Source organism: Mus caroli, chromosome 11 (assembly GCF_900094665.2).
Source record: "Mus caroli chromosome 11, CAROLI_EIJ_v1.1, whole genome shotgun sequence".
Classification (NCBI taxonomy): Eukaryota; Metazoa; Chordata; class Mammalia; order Rodentia; family Muridae; genus Mus; species Mus caroli.
The window spans coordinates 17507337-17530588 of record NC_034580.1 but is presented as its reverse complement, the minus strand read 5'-3'; the positions used below and the strand labels follow the sequence as shown (position 1 = coordinate 17530588).

At 40.1% G+C, this 23252-nt stretch overlaps 1 protein-coding gene across 4 annotated transcripts in view; it reads right to left on the bottom strand.

Annotated features, from left to right (window-relative positions):
• The window catches only part of Wdpcp (WD repeat containing planar cell polarity effector), a 333990-nt gene that overhangs the window by 247670 nt on the left and 63068 nt on the right, over positions 1-23252 (bottom strand). Inside the window, exons 1-2 of one of the 4 annotated variants that reach the window (XM_021175453.2) lie at positions 2987-3033; positions 1253-1306 (exon numbers count right to left, since the gene is read on the bottom strand). The exons of 1 other annotated variant lie outside the window; for it this stretch is intronic. Coding sequence is in view for 1 of the 3 variants with exons in the window: in XM_029483315.1 (XP_029339175.1) it covers positions 12706-12747 (42 nt within the window). In the remaining 2 variants the exon portion in view is untranslated. Of the gene's footprint in view, positions 1-1252; positions 1307-2986; positions 3034-12705; positions 12835-23252 lie in introns of those variants that run through there. 2 more of the 4 variants (XM_029483315.1, XM_021175452.2) reach the window with 2 other exon arrangements.

Sequence of the window (23252 nt, the reverse complement as noted above, 5' to 3'; positions counted from 1 at the left end):
TAGCTGCATATGTAGCAGAAGATGGCCTAGTCGGCCATCATTGGGAAGAGAGGCCCCTTGGTCTTGCAAACTTTATATGCCCCAGTACAGGGGAACACCGGGGCCAGGAAGTGGGAGTGGGTGGGTAGGGGAGCTGGGCAACGGAAGGGTATAGGGGACTTTTGGGATAGCATTTGAAATGTAAATGAAGAAAATATCTAATAAAAAAATTGAAGAAAAAAAAAAGAAGCACAGGAGTGTATATGGTAGTTTGATGAAAAGGATGGCGTGCTCCAAAAGTCAGCGGTAGATATAGGTGGAAAGGTAAGCAATGATAAAATTGAAATGAGTAGGAAAGAGAGCTAGGAAGGTGACTCCATTGGCAGCGCAGTGTAGTGCTGCAAGCATGAAAACATAAGTGTGAATCCCCAGCACACAAACAAAACCAGCATGGTTGTCCATGCCTGTGCTCCTAGCATTGGAATGGAGACAGGTAGGTTCCAAGAGCTCACTGGCCAACTGGTGAGCTTCCGGTTCACTGAGAGCCCTGTCCCAGATCAGAGGAGAAAAGAAGAGCCCTCTTGGTCCTGCCTGGGCTTATGCACAGGCCTACACACCTACACACTTGCATGCAAGCACCATGCACAATACACACAGAGAGGGAGGCAGGCAGGCAGGGAGTGGGGAGGGAGGGGGCAAACAAGCAAAGAAGGGATAAGAAGGAAAGCAGGCTGTAGTAATTTTTGACATGATCTTAAATTTATTTCCTTCTTGCATCAAAATATCTTCAAAGGCAGTTAATGAAGCAAAGGACCCCTCAATATCTTTATCTCAGTATCTACCCTGTGGTAACCAGATGCTGAAGTCTCCTGCATACTGACGACTTAATGAGTAAGTACTAAACAGAAAAGGGGGTTTATGAGGGAAAAGCATCCTTATATAAAGAAGACCATACACAAGAGAGGACATATGAATTACCACACACAAACAGACTGGCATTTCATTGTGTTGAACAAGGATGTGATGAAGCAGGTACATACTCCTCTGACACTGAGTATTAGTTGTCACCAACTTGTAAACTATATTACAAAATAAAACCCCTTTTCCTCACTTTAGAGTTTATTCAAATGCCAATAACAATAATTTATAGAAATGTGGGCAAAGGCAAGGCTGATTAATCTGCCTAGTTGCATAAAGACTATAAGCTATTACAAGACAAAAGTTTACAGATTAAAGACTATCGTTTTACTTACATACTAAAAGGAAACAATACCTGGAATTCTGTTTTAAGTCAATTCAGTAGAAATAAACATGCCACAGCTTTCTCCTGATAACAAAATGGAGGGTAGAAGACATTCTTAGTAGCAGTACATATTGGAGCATTACATATATATGTGTACACATATACATGTATATATGTGTGTATATATATATACATACATATGCATATATGAACATATGTATGCTATATGTTACATATTTTTAAATTTGGAAGTCATAAAATAATATTATGGAATTGGGAGAAAAGACAACATGAGCTTTGTAGAGAGCAAAGATGTCAAGGGCAAACCAGCTCATTCTTTGCATTTCCCACAGGGCAACTTGCAGAGTCAGTACAACCTCTGGCCACAGCACCAGTTCAGCACCCAGGATCATATCAGGCTGTAGTGAGGGTTAACGGTCTGCACATGTGCTGCTGCAGATGTGGTGTCCAGACTAAGCAAGCAGCATGGAGCCACAGGGCTCCTTACTCAGAGAAAAGTACGCCATGCAAGACAGAAGAGGATCTGTGCCCAGTAAAAAGCAGATATAAGTCAAGGAGAGATCCACAGCATTTGGGAAAGGATGCAGCAAGAAGCTGAAGTACATATAAGTGAAGCAGATAAAGAGAAAATGATCAGGGAGGCCACAATTAGACTCCCTCATAAACACACGGCACAATCATGTGAATCCCCCACTTAAGTGGGGCTTTGCATCAAAGGAGAGAGGGAGAGTAACAGCCATGTGTGGGTATTCATCCTTTTTTTTTTCCTTGAAATTCAATGATATGCCAGGAAAACTGTAAAAAATTGAAGAGTAAATAAATGAAGTAAATAAAATGACTTCAATAAAATCTCCAATATAACTAGATGGGAAGGGAAGAAAGAGACCAAATTAGTACCTTCCTTTAACCTCCAAGAGCCTTGGCATCTTTAAACCCATACAGGTTTTTTAAACACGTTTAAAACATCTTGCATCTTACTCAGGAATGCCACCAGTGAAAAAAGAATGCTGGTAATTTCCTGGTATGAAAAATCTGCCTGGAGGAAGTGATCAAGACTGAGCTTGTTCCATCCAAATATTATATTAGTACATAAATAGCTGTTTTGAAGTAGGAAAGAAAAGAATTTCAGAAGCACTCTGTATTTTGGAGGAATTGAAAGAACAGTCAAACAGGGGGCCCCCAAGCTGAGAAACTCTAGTCCACTTAGTGTCCTTGTGTGTTTCTCAGGGGGACCCAGGACCAGAACAAAACTAGCTGTGTCAAGCAAAAAATACAGGATCTTGAAAATAATGACTCAAAAATAACAGAAGAAATGACAACCATAATTTAAATTTTCACTCATTTTTAAGTATCTTTAACATTGTACTCTGTTTATTTCAATTATACAATACAGTCCGTTTCTGTTGTCGCAGAAGACCATTTTGTAACTCAAACATTTAGTCTTCATGACTAGATAGACAGTGTGATTTAACTTTAAGGTGGTGCTCATCTGAGGAAGAGCTGGTGGGAGCAGGGACATTGAGTACATGAGGACAGGCAGGTAAGAAAATCCTCTTAACTTCCTACTCCATCCTCCAGAGCTCCTGTGTCTGCAGGCAGGTTTCCCATCACTTGCCTCCATCTCGGTACATTAGAATTATTACTATCCACAATAACATTCAGAATAGAAATCTCTTAGCAGCATGCTTCCAGGAATGTTCTCTTGGAAAATGAATATATATTTGAGACGTAGAGACTACTTACACTTACTAAATTGCAAAATACTTGTCTCCTGCCAAAGCAGTTCTGCAGTTACCTGTCTTCTGAAGCCAGCTATTTTGACTGCTCTGAGGAGGAAAGAAAGCTTCAGGGCAAATAAAACTCTAATGTAAAACATGATAGCAGAAAAATAATGAAGCAAGAAAAAAACAGTGCTACGACACCATGGCGCCAAGGAGACATTTAAAATGGATGTATAGTAGCTGAATACTTCAGGGGCCTGAGGGGATCTTTCTCAGGAACATACACTTGCTACTTATCATATATTTCCTTGAGGTATCTAATTGAAAATATTTAAAAAGAACGATAACTTAATAGTAGAAATTTACATAAAACACTGGTTCGCTGCATTGTTACAATCATAATTATTTTTCGATTACATAAAATTCAGTGTGTTACCATATAATTACTTCTCTAATATTATTAGCACAGAGTATCATTAAACACTTGTTAGGTGTATTCATGAACATATCTGATCATAGACATATTACCACGATTTTTTTCCAAAAACTTTCAACACTGAACAAAACAAGCAAAGTTTATGCAAAAGGGCAGGGGAGTCTCAAAATAATAAGACCTCAAACTTGGGCTAATTTAGTGCACTGGACTACTAAGGAGCACTGCTCATTTGAGATCACAGAGACTAATTGCATCTAAATAACTGACCATAAAGAGCACTTATCTCAGATACAGCGTCTCAATTATCAAACAGTATTTAATCTGCCATAGCACACAAAACCACTGTGGAATATTAAATCTGCAATATATGCCACTTTAGCAAAATAAACAAAACGATCCAGATGCCAAGTAGATGGAATCGTTTGGTAAAGAAGTTATTATTGCTCTTTATTATTATTATTAATAATAATAATTATTATTAATTATTTTAGAAACTAGGTTTCACTATGTAGCCATCCTGCTCTGGTCCTTGAACTTTCTATGCAGACAGACTGAGCTCAAACTCACAATGTTCTACCTGCTTCTGCCTCCTGAGTGCTGGGATCAAAAGTATACACCATCAGACCCAGCTAAAGAAATAATCATATAAAGTATTTGAGGACTGGTAGAGGACTGGTGCATGAGGGAAATACAGGTTAAAAATAATGAAGGAGCAGAACACATAAAGAATTAGAAAAATGCAGGCTTAATTACATTTATTCTTACACTCTTGATTTAGTGAGCAGGTAGCACAGATAAATCAGGCTAAACAAAGGATGTCTTTGAATGTCAAATTTCAGAATTTGGACTTATGCTTACTAAACAGTGGCTAAATAGTAAAATAATGAAATGTTTCAGGTTATAATCATTGCAATATTACCTGGAGAGATGGCAAACAAGAAGAGAGGAGGATGTGTGGATACATGAGGGGCCTGTTAGAAAGACAACTGAAGTAGCAAGCAGCAAGCACTTGAATTGGAGTGGTAGTAGCTGGAATGTAAGAGAGAGAGATGGAGAGAGGGAAGGAGGAAAGCAAGGAAGGAGAGGATGAAGGAAGGAGGGAGGGAAGGTGGGAGGGAGGGAGGGAGGGAAGGAAGGAAGGAAGGAAGGAAGGAAGGAAGGAAGGAAGGAAGGAAGGAAGGAAGGAAGGAAGGGATCTTGCAGAAAGATAACAGGCCCTGGGCACTCATAATTATGGAAGTGACAAAAAGCAGATGGCTGCCAAGATGTTATGCTTCCACAAAGCCCAGGGGAGCAGGCTTGCCTCCTCATCTCAAGCTCTGTAAATGGGCCCAGAACCATCATCGACCACTGTAGTAACTGGTTCAACCACTAAGTCCACACACTTAGTTTTCCTAACCACTGCCCTTGCTACTTGGTGTCTTGTTACCCTTTAGCTCTCCCATCAGCATGAACTTAGGTTGTGACCACACGCTTTACCACAGCAAAGGACTCATGCATACTATTCTTAGCCACACTCGCTTCCCAGAAACCCCTTACCCAGACCAGTTCCTATTGGCTTACCTTATCTCACAAGAAAGAGCTGAACTAAAATACCACAGCAAAGGGGAGTCTAAGAGGAGTGAGATTTGCCCATGTTTAAAAAAAATAGTGGAATTCTGGAAACAATGGGAGACTGAGAGAGAACCATCTACATAGCATGTCTGACCAGCTAGGGAAAAAAAAAAAAAAAACACAAACCCAGAATTATAAGCACCACTTAAAATTTACGAACTGCAAAGTGAAGGTCACTGAGTGAAATTCCAGATGAAAAACATGGAGATAAATATTGGGATTATTTTACAAGATAATCATGGAAAAAATAATTTAATTAATAGTGAGTCAGGAATGCTATGAAAGTAAGGCATGTGCGGGGAGTTATATTGTGATCAAACTTGCTAGCTTTGAATTTGAATGCAGAGATGATCTCAATATGATTTAATAGGAAATCATGTTTTATCAAGGGCACAGAATTAAGCCTGCTACAAAAGGGTGTGGTTCCACTGTTCTGATTTCTGGGCCCTGGGCCAAACATGCCTTTATTCTAATCCTACTATGATAAATTCACCCAAATCATTTAGCCTCTCTGCCTCAATTTCCCCACATGCACAAACAGGGATAATGATATTGACCTACATTTGCAAGGATGTTGTAAGCATTAATTAGTGTTGTACAATGCTTTGAAGATGAGAAGGGCTGAGCATTATAAATGAGCATTACATAACTAGCTACCTATAATGTGAGGATTTTATCCTTTAATTTTATTCAAGCAGCAGTTATCAAGTGATAAACTACCTGCCTTGGTGATATTCCCCTCTAATGTTTCAAATTATTATTTAAGGTGTATCTAGATACTTCCTGTGTTAAAACTGTTGTCCTTTAGCATGCACTGAATGCAGACTATCTCTCACAGACTCGTGTGCTGTAAAACAGATGTTCCTCAACAAGTGGACCTTTTTAAAGGAAGTTATGAAGCTTTGAGGCCTAGCTGGTGAACAGACCGCAGTAGGAGAACTTTAAAGTTGTACCTGCCTCCAATTCTTGTCAGGAGCTCTTTACTTCCTAATCTACCAGAATGTGAACAACCTGCACTCCCAGAGTTATGGATGGGGCTGCCTCACTACCATGCTTTTCCTGCCACAGTGGGCTTATATCTCCTGAAGTTGTAAGCCAAATAAATCCTTCCTCCTTCAAGCTATTTCAACCAGTGCTCTGTCAAAGTTACATAAAATCAGGATAGCATATAAATTTCCAGATCTTTTTGGAAGGCTCATTTTAGACTTAAATGGCAAAGGCATATTTGCTTAATAATGAGCTCCTACTCCAAGTATCCCAAAAGGGTCAAAAGGTAATAAATACTTGGGGCTAAGGAGATGAAAGCTCAATTAGTGAAATGTTTACCCTACAAGCATGAGAATCTGAGTTCAATCCCCAGAACCCATGTAAAACTTCTGACATGCTGACACATGATTATAATCCAAGAACTGGGGAAGGAAAGACAGGCAGATCTCTGAGGCTTCCTGACCAAACACTGTATTGTAATTGTTGTGCCCCAGGTCAACCTTGTCTCATAAAACAAGATGGACAGCTCTTAAGGTTGTCTTCTGGCCTCCCCATGGATGCACAGAGGTGCAAAATCGCCAACGCTTTTATCTCTGAAACTTTAAATTTAGTACACATTATTAAGTACTTGAATGGTAGAAGCAATATAAAAGTAGATCAAACAGTACTAGAAACACTTCTTACCTAATTAGTTTCACTGTCAACTGACACAGCCTACATTATCTGAGTAAGTCCTGTTTGGGGAGGGGCTGGAGAGCTGGTGCAATGGCCAAGTGGATGCTCTTCCAAAGGACCCAGAACCCACATGGCAGCTCACAATTGTGAATGTGTGTGTGTGTGTGTGTGTGTGTGTGTGTGTGTGTACACGTGTGATAAGAAACAGAAAACTCAGTGCCATTCTCTTATTTTTATATCATTGATTCCTCATGGTCAGACTCTGTCAACAATGTCATCATCTTAACTCCTATATTATGTTTACATAAACATGTAACTTCACAGATCATTAAAGTAAACAGTAGCAATTATTTGATGCATGTTACACTGTGAACTTTTTCTTAAACTGCCTGGTATCATAGCTCAAAACAGCTCTGAATAATGGCTCTTTATGTGCTATTGTTAAGCATTTTTCCTCCAACTTCTATCCAATAAATGCACATAATTTTACATGAGAAGTTGTCTTAAAGCAGGGCTGATATAGGTGTACAAGTGACCAAAAAGGCCAATGTAGTATTTTCTGAGTTTAAGTACCCTTCAAAATTCCTTTCTCTGGCTCATAAAATATTGAAAGGAAAATAATTTTCTTTCCTCTTTCTTCTTTTTAAAATTAATTATTTTATTTATTTACACTTCAAATGTTGTCCCCTTTCCAAGGTACCCCCCTTCATGAGCTCCCTACCCCATATCTCCTCCCCTTTGCCTCTAAGAGTGTGCTCTCTCACGCACCTACACATTCCCACTTTACCCTTCTAGAATCCCCCTTCTCTGGGGCAACAAGCCTCCACAGGACCAAGTGCATCCCCTCCCACTGACAAGGCAGAGACAAGGCAGTCCTCTGCTACATATGTAGCAGGGAACCTTGGATCAGCCCATACAAGCTCTTTGGTTGGGGGCTTAGTCCCTGGGAGCTCTGAGGAGAATGGCTAGTTGATACTGTTGTTCTTCCTATGGGATTGTCACCCCTTCAGCTCCTTCAGTCTTTCCTCTAACTCTTCCATGGTGTTCCCAGGCTCAGTCCAATGGTTGGCTATGAGTATCTGCATCTGTTTGAGTCAGGTGCTTGTAGAGCCTCTTGGAGGACAGCCATGCGGGCTCCTGTCTGCAAGCACATCATGGCATCAGTAATCGAATTGGGGTTTGGTGTCTGTGGATGTGATGCATCTCAAGGTGGGGTGGCCTCTGGATGACCTTTCATTCAGTCTCTGCTGCATTTTTTGTCCCTGCATTTCCTTTAGACAGGAACAATTCTGAGATTCCACCTAACACTAATCAGAATGGCTAAGATTAAAAAACAAAACAAAACTCAAGATCAAGCAGCACATGCTGGTGAGGATGTGGAAAAAGAGGAACGCTCCTCCCTTGCTGGTGGGATTGTACAACCACTCTGGAAATCAATCTGGAAGTTCTTCAGATAATTGGAAACAGTTCTACCTGAAGACCGCAGCCTCTGTTCTAGTGGCATAAATGCTATTGTGTGCACAAGCAATAAAATCACTTAGGGGAGGGGAGAAAAAGAAAAAGAAAAAGGAAAAGAAAAAGAAAAAAAAGAAAAAGAAAAAAGAGTAAAAGAAAAGAAAATATCATCCTGAGTGAAGTAACTCAGATCCAAAAGGACATGCATGATATGAACTCACTGATAAATGGATATTAGCCAAAAAGTTCAGAATACCCATGATACAGCTCACAGACCATATGAAGCTTAACAAGAAGGAAGGCCCAAGTGTACATGCTTCAATCCCACTTAGAAGGGGAACAAAATAATCACAGGAGGCAAAAAAGGGAGGGGCCTGGGTGGGAGGGGGAGGAGGAAAGGAGGGGTAGGATCAGGTATGAGAAGAGACAGGTGAGAAGCCTAGAGGGCCAGGAAAAACGAATAGAAATATTCAGCAGTGAAGGGGGGGGGGAAGGGGAAAAGGAGAAAAGGGAGGTAGGTGTTAGCCACTAGAAAGACCCAGAAATGTGGGAGGCTCCCAGAAGCCCATGGAGATGACATTAGCAGAAATGCCCAACAGTGGGGAGATGGAACCTGAAACGACCACCTCCAGTATTCATTGTGTTCTAAAAGCAAGCACCACCTGTAAACAAGAAGCTCCTCCCACTCTGAAAGGAGCCTGAGCATAGCATGCAGTGCCGTGTGTCCTTTCAGAATCCCTTGGTGCACTCACATGTGCACACTCATGCCTGACTTGTTTTAGGGCTTTGTAAACCAATGTTTTACTGTACATCTATTTTGCTGCTTTTCACTGATCAGCCCAGAAAGGATACTCATGTTCCATTGAACGTGATCATAACTGACTTCACCATTCCCTTACTAAACAGCAACACGTTTCTAACATGTGCCTTGCAAATAATCGTACCATGAAAAGACATACTAACACTTTATGCTGTGGTTCCATCCATAATGATTGTATCATATAAAACTGTCACTCAACTCAGGACTTCCTCTCCCCACCCCCATCCTTAACACTTTGAAGCACTGTCAAAGTTGTACACTGTTTCAATCTGATAAGTGAAAAATATATATATATTCTTTTACTTGTAGGTTTTATTTTCTTATTCATTAATATGATCAAGCATAGTTTCACATATTTCAAATAACTCCGTTTCCTCCAAGAATTGCCCATTCCTATCTTATGCCCAACATTCTTTTTCCCATCGTATACTAATGACATTACAAACATTGGAGATAATTATCACTTAAGTTTTATAAGCCTTATACATGAAGACAATGAGAAAATACAGTTTCTCTTTTAAAGAATTGGTCATGACCCAGCTCTCTGAACTCCATTCAGCTAATAGCCTGCAAAGTGCCAAAAAGATCAGGCCCCCAGCCAGGGATGGTTTCTTTACTGCTGCAAGAGCAGGTCATTTGCTATTTCTGGATGAAGCAGACAGTGATCCCTTTCTAAGTGCTCAGAAATCCGTACACCAGTCTTACTGAAAGAGAGCAAAGGAAACTCTATTCCTTGAAGGAAAAGAAGGACTCCATTTACTTCCATGAAATAAACTGTGGCCAAATTAAAAAAAAAAAAAAAAAAAAAAACTTTCTAAGTCTCCTGTTGTACTTAAATTTGGAAAATATTTCTCTAGAGCATTCTTCAAACTGTTTAATTCACTTAGTTAAATATATCTTGTCAATTTAACATTTTCCACATGGTAAGCAGTTTTGACATTTAGACAATTTATCAATGGCTTCTTCGCTGAAGCCTGCCTTCTCTTCTTTCTACTCATTACATGCACCAAATTAAATTTCACTAATATTTAAAGATCAGTGCTGACCTTTGCACAGCCATTTTCTGGGCTCCTATTAATACAAACATCTTGTTTGCTGGTGCTCATTTTAAATATTTTGCTACACACAGTTTTCTATTATTCTAGCTCAAGTGCTTCTTTTCCATGACCTTGCAAAATTATCGGTAAAGTTTACTTTGGGCATGTTTGGAAGACAAAAAGGATGCTTGCATAAGCAAATGGCAGCAAGGGAAGAACAATAACCTCCCACCAGCAGCCAACTCCCGTACCCACCTTTCTCAACTTCAAAAGTAAGGACTTACTAGTGGTTTTCAAGGCTGTACTTTAATCACAACAATAAAAAGACAAAATAGAAATGTTTGTTATATGATAATGGTAATTCATTCTAAATTATAACTATAAATATAATTTTACATTATACTTGAATACATAGAGAGAATGTGGCTTTGAAGAGAAAATAAATTAAAATTCAGAAATAGTTCTTAAGGCTCAGTTAAAGACAAGAGAACACTGAAAGCTCTTATCTAAACCAACGCTTAAATACTGAAGTAATTTGTCAATTCAGAATTACTGTTTTAAAAAGTATATAAATCAAAGTGAGAAAAAAATGAAAGAAATACAGAAAGCCTTTCTCTACAAATAGGAGAGACACTGGGAAGTACTGAAGTGCCCCGCAGCTGCACCAACTCAACCTTGTCAGTTTCACTTGTCAACACTTCGATGACAGATGGCCAACCCCTCCTCTAAAACACAAACCTTAGTAGCTGTTGAAAGATGCGCTTCTTATAAAAAGGGGGGTAGCTCATGCAACTTGATAGTTGTATACTTTGAAATCTTTCGCTTCACACACACACACAAACTTTAAAACTTTTTTCCTGTGGCTCCTGTCAGACTTGGAAGATAAAGAACTCTGCTAATACACTGGGGCCAAGGGTGGGTAGCATTTGCAGATACTGCTGAGTGCACTTTATAACCATTATTTTATTCAACCCTCACAGGAGCTAAACCTCTGAAACTACTTGCTGTGTGGGCGTGTGCGTGCGTGCGTGCAGTGTGTATAAAAACATTTTTCCATGGAATGGGACTTTTTCCCAAGAATCTTCTTGTATATGTAATTATACCCTAAACCCCTTAATGCACGAACAAAAACAGTAGAGGAGGGAGCAAAGATCCATCAGCTTGCTAGGAGCCATCGGACCGGAAGTCCTCTCCACAGTTCCCTGTGTGGTATTCCTTCTACTCCAACTCCCTCTGAATGTCATGCACTAACTTTGCGTAGCAATAATAATAAGAAACATGGAGTCAGGAGGGGATGTGAAGGTGATCAGAGAGCAGTTAAAGGTGGTATGTAGAAAGGTGGATATAACCAAAATACATTGTATTACATGTATGAAATTCTCAAAGAATTAAATTTAAAATATATAGGAAATGGAAAACAGGATTCTCTACCTACTTTTATTTTTCTTAGAAAGCGCCTGGAGAAAGTAAAGTATGTCTCTATTTACAGACGGTTTTAACTAGCTTGTTTATAAATAATGTAATTGAATTATGTGATTAGAACTGGTATTTTTAGGCACTGAGAATTTTCACTATTATTTGCACAGCAAATATCACAGATGGACTACAAATAAAATAGAATTGGCATGTGACCGTTGCTAAGAGAGAAAGGCTGGTCAGTTCTCCTTAAGTACATGGATGGCACTCTCCAAGGGCACCCCCTGCTCAAGAACACTTGCATAACACAATTTGGGTTCTATTAGCTGAGACAGAAGGTGGAGATGAATCTGGGAGAAGTTGAGGGATGGTGAATATGATCAAAATATATGATATGAAATTCTCAAAGAGTCGAAATATTTCTTAAAAGCTCCAATGTAAATTATAATTATTTCACACCTAACTGGTAAATTAAATTATTACATCAAAAAAGTTTTCTTATCTTTAACTACCCTTGTTTGGTAGCAGCTCTCATTAACTTGCTGGCCCATCAGTCTCTGTGACGATTTCTTAAGGAAATGCAAACAAACCCTAAATTCTCTTAAGAATTCTGCAGTGAATCTTTTAATATTACGCCTGGATCTTTCTTCTGTTTCTTCCCTAATTGGTTGATTGTTTTTACTAATGGTTTGTCACAGAATTCTTACTTAAATAAAACTTTTAGTATTTTGTTTCATGAGTTGAATAGGGAACTAAATTAGATAACTTAGAAAAGAACAGTCTTTTCTTACTGAAATGAATGCCTATGAATAACCACAATGTTCCCTAGAAGAGATCAATTTCACCTTAACAGATTTAACACAGGCATACATCATCAGGGCTTACAAATGCTAAGAATTTCCTAATGAAGTTAGGAAACTATTATGATCATGTTTTGACCTAAAACCCCAACAATGATCAATAAAAACATCCTATGCTTTAGAACCCATACTCCATACCATTTCCAAAGCGGAAACAGTGAACATCTTTGGAACTCTGTGGCAACTGACAACCACTCAGTGCATGTCAGTTTCCCTCGGTTGTATTCAATAGCCATAAAGTTATGAGTCTGACTTCAGTAGCAGGTAAGGAGAAACAAAAAGTTATCAGTTTTATGGGTATCGCTTCATCTTTTAATTACTTACAGTTTAGTCTAACACATAGTTGATTAGTCTACTAAATACCAACAGCTAAGCCACCTTGGTAGGCACCTAACTCAAGATATGAAAACTCTCAGGTACCTGTCCTTGAAGAAGACCTACCTTAGTGAGGGAGGGTGTAAGGAGAACAACATGCAATTCCATCACAGTATAGCAAACAAAACAAAGCCATGTCCAGGAGGGGAGAAGTAGGCAGAAAGTTACTCCTGGATGGTAACATGATCTCAGTCACTAAAGAAACAGAAACCATATACCCATTTTCAGAACCTGCTATTTCTTCAAAGAAAACAAACCATATAATGTATATAAATTCATTATATCTCCCAAGTTCTTATGACAACTGTTTACATTTAAGTTTTTTAAAAATGTACATATCTTACAATAATGTGTATGTTTATTATAGTGAAGGTTTTAACCAGAACTTGCTATTAACTCAACAATACCTTACTGCCAATGTTAAATCAGAATTAAAGAAATATCATATGCTTGGTTTCCTTTGGTAGAAAAACTAGCTCTAAGTGACTTGGCAACATATCCAAATGAAGATAGGGAGAGGGCATGCAGATACTTTGATATACATCCAAACTCACATGAAAATGACAATAAACAATTAAGAGGGGAACCCTCTATAAAAATACAAACAGTGGAAAAAATAAATAAAACAGCTCAAGAACTCAAAGTGGAAATATATAAATAAAACACAAACTGAGGCAAATATTGTCAGGAAAGGGAAATAGAATAGTTATTAAGTGGGGGCACTGGAAGGGATCAAGAGGTAGGGTAAAGGGAGGGTACAGAGATAGATACCTAAAATTATGGGGCATTTGAGGAATAGTATGGAAACCTAGTACAGTAGAAGCTCAGATAGATAGATAGATAGATAGATAGATAGATAGATAGATTTAAAAAGGTAATTAATTAAATAAATCAACAAATAATGGGGGAGATAGAGCCCCAACTGGCTGCTTCTTGTCACCACATGAACCTCCCAGTCCTGGGAATATGTTATATCTAATTGCGTTGTTAGTCAAAAGGGTCTCACGGGAATCCAAAACAACTCATGCTGTTGTCAAGTCTATTGGTCGCTGTCCACAAACTGACAGGAAGATATCATTGCTGAAGGCTACACATACACAATTCACAGATCATGGAGAAGTCCAGCTGATAACAACATAAAACCTTTCTCATTACACTCTACAATCTTTGAACAGGAAGGTACTCTACAAAAAGTACACTACCAAAACAGAAACACCAACCCAGCCACAAACTCTTTGATCAACAATGGTGTACCTGAAAGGCACAATAGTGCAATGCTGGCACAACTCTTGTGGGAGCAACCAACCAATATCTGAGTTGACTTAAAGCCTGTTCCATGGGATGGAACCCATACCTGACACTGTTTGGATGACTGAGAACCTGAGACTAGATTGCAAAGGGACCTAGGATAAAACCAAATACTATTATTTTAAAGAAAAGCTTTATGTAGAAATAAAATGACTCCTAATGACCTTCTGCTATACTCAAAGATCTGTGCCCTGCTTAGCCATCATCAAAGAAGCTTCATCCTAGAACAGATGAGAAGAAATACAGAGGCCCACATCCAGGCATTATGCAGAGAGTAAGAGACCTTAGAACACTCAACCCTAAATGAGATATCTCTATCAAATCCCTCCTTGGAGCTCAGATAACACTGCAGAAAGGGAGACAGAAAGAAAACCAGAGGGGATGGAGGACGCCAAGAAAAAAAGGCCCTCTGAATCAATATGACCAAAACTCATATGAACTCACAGAGACTGGAACATCGTGCACAAGGACTGCATGGCTCGGCACTCACTAGGTCCTCTGAACAGATTTTATGGCTTCCAGTTTAGTATTGTTATAGGATTCCTGGGCATATGAATGAGTAAGTCATTTTTTGTGCCTTCTCTTGGTCTCTTTTCCTCCTCTTTGGTTTATCTCATCCTATAGAAGCCTGTTTGTTTTCTAATGAGAGACAGAAAGGAAGGAGACCAGATTGGAGGGGGGGGAGGGTAGAGGATGGGGGCAGTGGGAGGAGAAGAGGAAGGAGAATGTGTAATCAGGATATATTTTTTCCATAAATATACTTAATATTATATAGCAAATCATAGCATTTGAATAGGCATAGAAGAGTATTTAGTGAAAGTTAACATTGGTTCCCAATTCAAACATAAATAAAATAGGAATAGAACAGAATTCTTTATTGTTCATTTTTGTTGACAATTATTTGTCCTGTTACATTAAATTTTCACTTTTATTGTAACAAACTGAATATTTATATTCTTTTTTTAATTAGTCTTTTCCAATTTTATTTTTTAATGATTTTACTTACTTTTTAAAAATTTTATGTACATTGGTATTCTGTCTGCTTGTATGTGTGTGTGAGGGTGCCAGCCAGATCCCCTGGAACTGAAGTTATAGACAGTTGTGAGCTGTGGTTATGGGGAATTGAACTCAGATCCTTTGGAAGAGCAGCCAGTGCTGTTAACCACTAAATTATCTCTACAACCTAAATATTTAATATTCTACTAAATTCATACATTGGACTCCTAGTGTCCAAGGTGATAATATTGGGAAGCAGTGGCTTTGGGGTGGCTGGATAACCATGAGAGCAGTACTCATAAACAGTATTATAGGGTTATAGAAGATACTCCCAAAGAACTCCCAAACCCCTTCTATATGAAAAGACACACAACAAAATTTCAGGCTGTCTGTGAACCAGGAAGTAGGTCCTTCCTAGGTCAAACGGCAGCCCCCTAAGTTGACTTCTAAACATGTAAAGTTGTGTACAATATATTCCTATTGTTTGTTACTTCTTCCATGGTACCTGCCACTGGAATGGGCTACAGCTCTTATCTGTACAACCGATACAAATACTCTGAATATATTTAAAAGAATACATTCTAAATAGCTTGAAGAGCCAGCTACCTATCCAGGCAAACTTTTCTTCTGTAACAAGTGAATTCCTCTGTATTATAAAGTGTCCCCAAGATACCTCTAGCTCCTGTGACAGAAAGTATTTATGATCTCAGTTGCTTAGCTGACAGGGCACAATGTACTGTCTGAACTGAAGGGCAAATTCATTCATTCGGAGCCTGATGATTGACACTTCCCTGCTTCCCTGCTTATATGGCTTGCTGATTGTTTTCATTTTTCCTCTTTTTTTTTTTTTAATTGGATATTTTCTTGATTTCTATTTCAAATGTTCTCCCCTTCCAGGTCTCCCCCCTAGAAACCTCCTATCACATCTCCCCTCCTACTGCCTCCCCACCCACTACTGTCTTCTCACCCTACATTTCCCTACACTGGGGTATCAGACACCCTCAGCCCAAAGGCCTCTCCTCCCACTGATGCCCAACAAAGCCATTCTCTGCCACATATGTGGCCAGAGCCATGGGTAACTCCATATGTATTTTTTGGTTGGTGGTCCAGTCCCCGGGAGCTCCAAGGGGTCTGGCTGGTTAACACTGTTCCTCCCCCCATGGGACTCCAAACCCCCTCAGCTCCTTCAGTCCCTTCTCTAACTCCTCCATCGGGGACCCCCACACTCAGTCCAATAGTTGGCTGCGAACATCCGCCTCTGTATTTGTCAGGTTCTGGCAGAGCCTCTCAAGAGACAGCCATATATAAGGCTCCAGTCAGTAAGCATTTCCCAGCATCCACAATAGTGTCCAGTTTGATGACTATATATGGGATGGGTACCCAGGTGGAGCAGTCTCTGGCCTTTCCTTCAATTTCTGCTCCACACGCTGTCCCCATATTTCCTCCTGTGAGTATTTTGTCCCCCTTCTAAGTAGCACTGAAGCATCCACACTTTGGTCTTTCTTCTTCTTGGGCTTCATACGGTCTGTGAATTGTAATTTTGGGTATTCCTCACTATTGCTATTGTCGACAGTATGCATAAAAAGCCAAGGCAATGGGAAGGTTGGGATTGCTTCTTCCACACCAGATCAGAAATTCTTTCCCAGCACACAATGAAGATCATCATCCACAACAAATTTGTCTGTGGTTATATTAAGACTGTCACCCATGCTACACCATCCTTCAAGATTAAATCTGATTTGTTTGTAATTAGAAAGAAATATTTTGCAATATATAATTTCATTGTTTTTATGACTAATCATTTTGCTTTAATCATGTTCAATTTGTAACAACAAAAAGACATCCTGTATACCAGATATTTAAATGAATTCATGACAATAGCAAAATTACACTCATGAAGTAACAATGAAAATAATTATATGGCTGGGGGTCACCACAACATGAGGAACTGCATTAAAGGGTCACAGCATTAGGAACGTTGAGAACTACTGATCTACAGAGTTCTCCCCTGGTAAGTCACTGTAATTTTCTGTGACATCTGGTTTTGTTCTTTGGTATCACAATCAGTGACATGGAGGGGTTCAGGAAGACCCAATACTTTCCAGTCCAGGGCAAAAAGTGAGTCATCATCTGCCCACCTGGCTCTGGCTGTTTGGAAATTTGTCTGTTTTGGGTGTAGTTGGGTCTGTGCTTTCTGGTGTACTCATAAGTTTTGTTGCAAACATGAGAGCTGAGACAGAAATGGGTCAGGCTCAGTTGAATGCATGAATGACGGCAGACACAATGTTTTGTTTCTGACTGGTCTCCTTTGAGTATGTGAGCTTTCTATGCTTTGGGTTCATTGGTTTTCTTCTGACTATCTCTGCCACTGCCACCTGCCAGCTGTCAGCCACCACAGCTGATGCTGCTTGCCATGGCTGCTTTGATGGTTAGGGCTCAGAGTTTATCTCTGAACTTACTGGTCACTGGGTTAACAGGGATTAAAATGACTTTGGGGTGTGAATAATATTAAAGTTGTTTTATGCTGTTCTACTTTACTGAAAAACTGGCTGAGTTGGGTTATAGTTCTCCCTCCTCCACACCCAAGCATGCTTATTTAACTCCCAACTTCCTGTGTCAGGCAGGCCAACTGGTTTTGTGGCAGTGAAAAAGAGAGCAAAGCAAAACATCCCCCCAAGATATAGACTACTGGTTACATTTAACTGCCTAAAATTTCTGCTAAGATATAAACCTTATCTCAAGATTTGTAAGACTATAACGTGAACATTCTATATATCTCCAGATCTGTGTAAGTTTATTGGGTATGGTTTAAAAATCTGTAACAAAAAAATGTTAATGTAAAACTCTTAACACTGGAAATTGATCATTAAAAATCTACACATAGGTTATCTTTAAGGAACCAGGTGGCATATTGGGATATAAGCAACATGAGGGACATCTTAGCTGCTATCCCTCATCAGTATGGAGGCATCCATGTGGCTGGCTTTGGTACTATTGGAGAGAGTGGATGCCATGTGACTTCACCAACAGCTTGATTAAAGGTGGTCACATGGTATAAACCAACCAAAGAGGCAACAACACGTCTCAAGTTTATTTTGGATTAGGATGGATTTTTGTATGATAATTCCTGTCCTGAATACTAAATCATAAAAACAAGGTTTATATGAAAGATAGGATTTTAAAATAATGCTTGTTTAATAACGTATTAAAGCTGTATGTACCTACATGTGTGTATATACAAGATGTGCCTCGTGCTGTCAATCAAACTTTATAATGTAAGAGTCACCCAGGCTTGAAAGGCATGAAGGGGTGGCAATATGTAACAGGGTTACCCAGGAGAGGGACCCCAGCCCTTTTAGAGATCCCGGTGCCATGTAATGGCCAACAGAAACAACACCAACAATAAAATAAAGCCAGATGGGGCCTAGAAGACAGAAGGTATGCACTACCATGGGCAGAGCCCAGAAGATGATCCTAACCTCTTTGTGAGCAATTCTCAGACAGTGAGCATTATGTTGTTTGTACCATTTGATTTTGCCCTGTCTAAATTACGGTTTGTGGGGCATTGGGCTAGGCACAGACAGTCTGGTCTCCAGTCGAGCTAATGTTGAACCCTGGGACCCGGTGGTGATAATTCACCTACATGAGACTGAAAGAGTTCTCTAATGTCTCCTGAAACTGGCTCCTGTCGAAGTTACTGCTCCCTCGGCCCTCTCTCTCATAACCCTGGGGCTACAGGGTGTCGTTCCAGGGCCCCCGGTCAGTGGCTGCCCCTTGTCCGCCCCCATCAAATGGGGTCAGTGGCTTAGATGCCCACCCGGGGTCGAGTGGAAAGCGTCTGGCAGCCCTCCCTCGTCCACCTGCCCAGAGCATAGGAGGAACTCTGGCCAGACATGGGCTATCCTCCCTTTTCCCTCCTTCCCAGTTCCCCTTCTTAGTTCCCACAGATGGTAGCAGATGATGGTTACACCATCCATGTGAGACAGAACCAGCTAAAGAAGACAGAGACCTACATGAGATCTCCCAAGTTTCCCAAGACTGTGAGTAATCTAGTTCAAAGCTAGGCCTGTCTCTGTCTCTCTGTGTGTCTCTCTGTCTCTCTGTCTCTCTGTCTCTCTCTCTCTCTCTCTCTCTCTCTCTCTCTCTCTCTCTCTCTNTCTCTCTCTCTCTCTCTCTCTCTCTCTCTCTCTCTCTCTCTCTCTGTCTCTCCCCCTTCCCCCTCCCCCCACAGTATTCCTGGCCAGCTTCCTCCCAGCTCTTCCTGTCTCTCACTCTCAGGCTCTGCAGCCCCTTGGCTTTGATCAGTGACACACACACAGCGGCAGCACCTGCTCTAAACTCTCTGCCTCCTCAAATGGCAGTGGTGCTCTGAGCTCTGTCCCTCCCTCCCTGCCATAGTCCTGCATGTGAGCGACCAATGGACCCAGGCCCTGACCTGAGCACAGGAGACAAAGAAAGGTTGGCGGGTGGGCCGGCTCAAATGAGGTGGTGGGCCGGCAAACAAGGCAGCCTGCAGAAGCGCTGCGTGGGCGGGTGGAGGTGATGTGCCACCGTGCCAGACAGCCACCTTAGCTAAAAAGCCTTTCACTTAACCCTATATGTTAAACTTTCACCTTCTGCTTTTCTAGAAAAAACAAAGGGGGAAGTTAACTGCAGGGTACAATGTACCCCTCCCCCCACCTCCAGCTAAGCCCGTGAAAACTGCACCAGAAGCTATGCTCCCCCTACAGGAACACCTAAGTCATGCTTTTCAACCCAAAATTTTCTTGCTTCTTTATTTAAGTTTTTATTTTCTCTCTAGTATTCATGATATATGTCCAAAATTTTTTTTTCAACTTATTTAAAATTTCCTTTATGGTTCAAAAATCATCCAATCCTTACCAACCAGTTTCCTTTTAGAGACAAACTGTTATCTGCCTACCCCAGATACACAATTAACATGATATTTTCTTCCTCAGCCATAAACGGACCATGATGTGCTTCTAAGCAAACCATTGCAGGCATAACTTTTGCTATCCACCCTATGCAGACATACTTTACTGGTGTTTTGCTCTTCTGTTACAATTACTCTACAGGTCTGTCTCCACATAGTACCTACTGCCACAGATCCACCCGAGCCAGTGCCATCTCCTGAGACCTACAGACAACAAAGCTGCCTTCCTCCAAAAACCTCATCTGACTGAAGACTCCCGAGACATGCACTGAACCACAGAAAGCAGTCTTCCAGCTACAGATGAACTCTCTTGCCAAAGCCAAGTAGCTGATGGACTTGGGGAAAGTTACATGATATGAGGTAAACATAATGTCTATCTAGATTAAATAATTGCTGTTCAAAACTGATGTTATTACCCTCAAATTGTACTACACATGGAACAATTCATTGATTGTACAATTTCTTGCTCTTGCTCTCTCTTGCTCTCTTGTTCTTACTCCCCTTACTCTCCTCTCTTCTCTCCTCTCCTTTCTCCTCTCTCTTCCTCTCTCTCTCCCTATTACTCTCTAGCCTTTCTTCTCTCTTTCTCTCTCCCCCTTCTCTCCTCTTGGCCATAGCCGGTCTCTCCCTCTTTTACCTTTTCTCTTTCCCCTTGCCTTTCTATAATAAAGCTCTAAAATCATAGACTGTCTCTGTTCATCAAGGCCCGCTGTGCAGACTCTCACCTGTGTGGGAACCTCTCTCCCTTAAGCCCTCTCTCCTGTAACCCCCGAGGCTACAGGGTGTCGCCCTGGGGTCCCTTGGTTTCAGGGGCTGCCCCTTGTCTACCCCCCATCTAGTGGGGTCAGTGGCTTTGATGCCCACCCGCGGCCGCGTAGAAAACGTCCAGCATCCCTCCCACATCCACCTGCCCAGAGCACAGGAACTCTGGCTGGATGCAGGTTTTCCTCCCTTCCCCCCTCTTCCACTGATCCCTTTTAGTTCCCACAATGGTTGTGTCCTGTTTCTTCCCTCCTAAAGTAAGAAACAGTACTTATTTTATTTTTTTAATATTTTTGATGCCCACCCACTATTGAGAAAATTTAAACATTTTTAAGAGGAAAATTTGAATTTTTACAGAAACTTTAAATTAGATTTTTTTAAAGGAACAGCTTTTAAAATATTTAAATTTATAAGTATGTGAGACATTTTAAGTTTATGAAAATGTCTTATAAGGTCTTTATTAATATATAATCTAAAAAAATAAATAAAGAGCTAAAGAGTTAGGGCCACAGTTATGAGCACCAAATACTAAACACCAGAAACTGGGATATTCATATCTAGTGTGCAGCAAGACCTAAACATTCTGGCAAAGAGCCTATAGAACCTCTCCTTACCAGAGGTCTATTCAAGTTAACAGAGACTGACTTAAGCATGTATGTTTAGCCACCGTGGCTTTGCTAACTTTGCTAACTTTAACTATTTTAATAAACTGAGTCATACAAGAAATTGTGACATTCTGCAATGGTGCACTATGAAAAGGCCAGAAAGTAAAGATGTCAGTCCCCCTATGGACTTTAGTTATGACTTAGAGTTTTATTCTTATACTAAGAGAGCTTCAATTAAAACATTGTTGTTTTTTAAAGGCTAAATCTATCAGAGATAAAAATGCAAATCCTAAGCTTATCAAAGTTATTAATTTATTATAAACTGTTAAGGATGATTAAGACATGTATGTTAATGGTCACCTCATAAAGAATAAAATTATTTAATGTTCTCAGAACTATGCCTGTGGACAGGCTAAATTTAAATGTAATTCATTTACAATGACAAACTTTATTTAGTTTGTATGTGTTTTCAAGGGTAAGCCTAAAATCAGATATATTTAATGTGGTTCTCGAACTTTTCAGAGAACTACTGAATATGGTATGCCCTTCCCCAAGCCTTGAGCAGGCTTAATAAACATTAAGTGCTTGCCATAGTTGAAATCCAGCTGAAACAAAGGATGGGTCTGTGGCCTCTCCCTATATAAACACAGTGGTGACTATTCAACTTTGAGCCTTGATCAGAAACTTTTGTCTTGGCTTCATCCTGCTCTTGTGCCCCACCCTTTTCATTTCCAGCCCCCTTTTCAGGTAACCCAGTTAATTCTGGCTGCTGGACAGCTACAGGTGGTGCCCAACATGGGGCCTGAAAGTGGGAGATCCACTGAGAAACACTCAATGGAGCATTTTGGGTGGAGCTCCACAAAAAACAGAAGAAAAATAACAATACCCTGCATGATGGTAAGCAACAAACAGCATTAATGCTAGTGCTAGGTATAAATTTTATTTTTTGGAGGCTGTTGTTGCAGGAGGTGCAATAAGGGGATACAGGCTAGGTTGAATAGGTGTTGAACAGATGCTGAATTCACCTAGGGGTGACAACACGAAGGGTCAGAGGAATTCTAAATAGGCGTTTGTCTGCAGCCAAGAGCTGCATCAGGTGAGAGGAGCAGGGTTTAAAATAAAATAAATGTTAGAATAATTCTTAGCTCAAGTATACGTATGCTGTGCATGGTTTCCAGAAGTAGGAATGGTAAACATGAGAAAGAGAGAGAAAGAGAGAAAATAGATCTCAGAAAATCAGTTGTCCCCTGTCCAGGACATTTTATCAAAAGATAAGGAAAATAGATATAAGCTATTTTAGAACTCTGCTAGGGAAAAGAGGAAATTTGAAGATGTCCTGCTTCCTCTCTGGCTCCTACTGGAGGTATTCTTAGTTTAGGTTCAAGTTCTCTTCCCTGTCTATTGTCTGTCCTTGGCACACCAATCTATCTACATATGTCAATTTATGTATGTTTTTGTTTTGTTGTTTGAATGATTGTTGTTCTATGGTTCATGTTGAAAAGAAAGAAAAAAGGTTAAAACTTTCTCTACTGGCTATCCACCCCTTGATTTAGTTTGACTTGGTTAAAAGGCAGTCTCAATTTGCACAGCAGAAACTGATAAGTTACCCTGCACTGTAGCTGAGAATTAAGCACAGCTGAGGAATCCCTGCCAGGAGCTGAAAAGCTGCTCTTAAAGGAGCCAGCAGCTTCTCAAGTTCTATGGCAAGTAAGCTGATAGCTGTGTTTCCCTAGAAAAATCTCTGCAATTGTGTTTATTGGGTTCAGCAAGTGACAAGGTGCTTTTTCTCTTGAAATTACAGCTAGAAAGTATAAGAAAATTTTGTTTGGTCTAAATATATAAGATGTATGTAGCCACCCCTATATACCTGGTGGCCAGACTTTGAGTTTGATCTTTGTCAATTAGAAGCTGAATTGAATATCTGGGACATCCCTACAGACAACTTTAATTTCTAATTATAATATTGATGCTTTTAACTTTTGGACTTTGTATCTTTTTTTTTTTTTTTT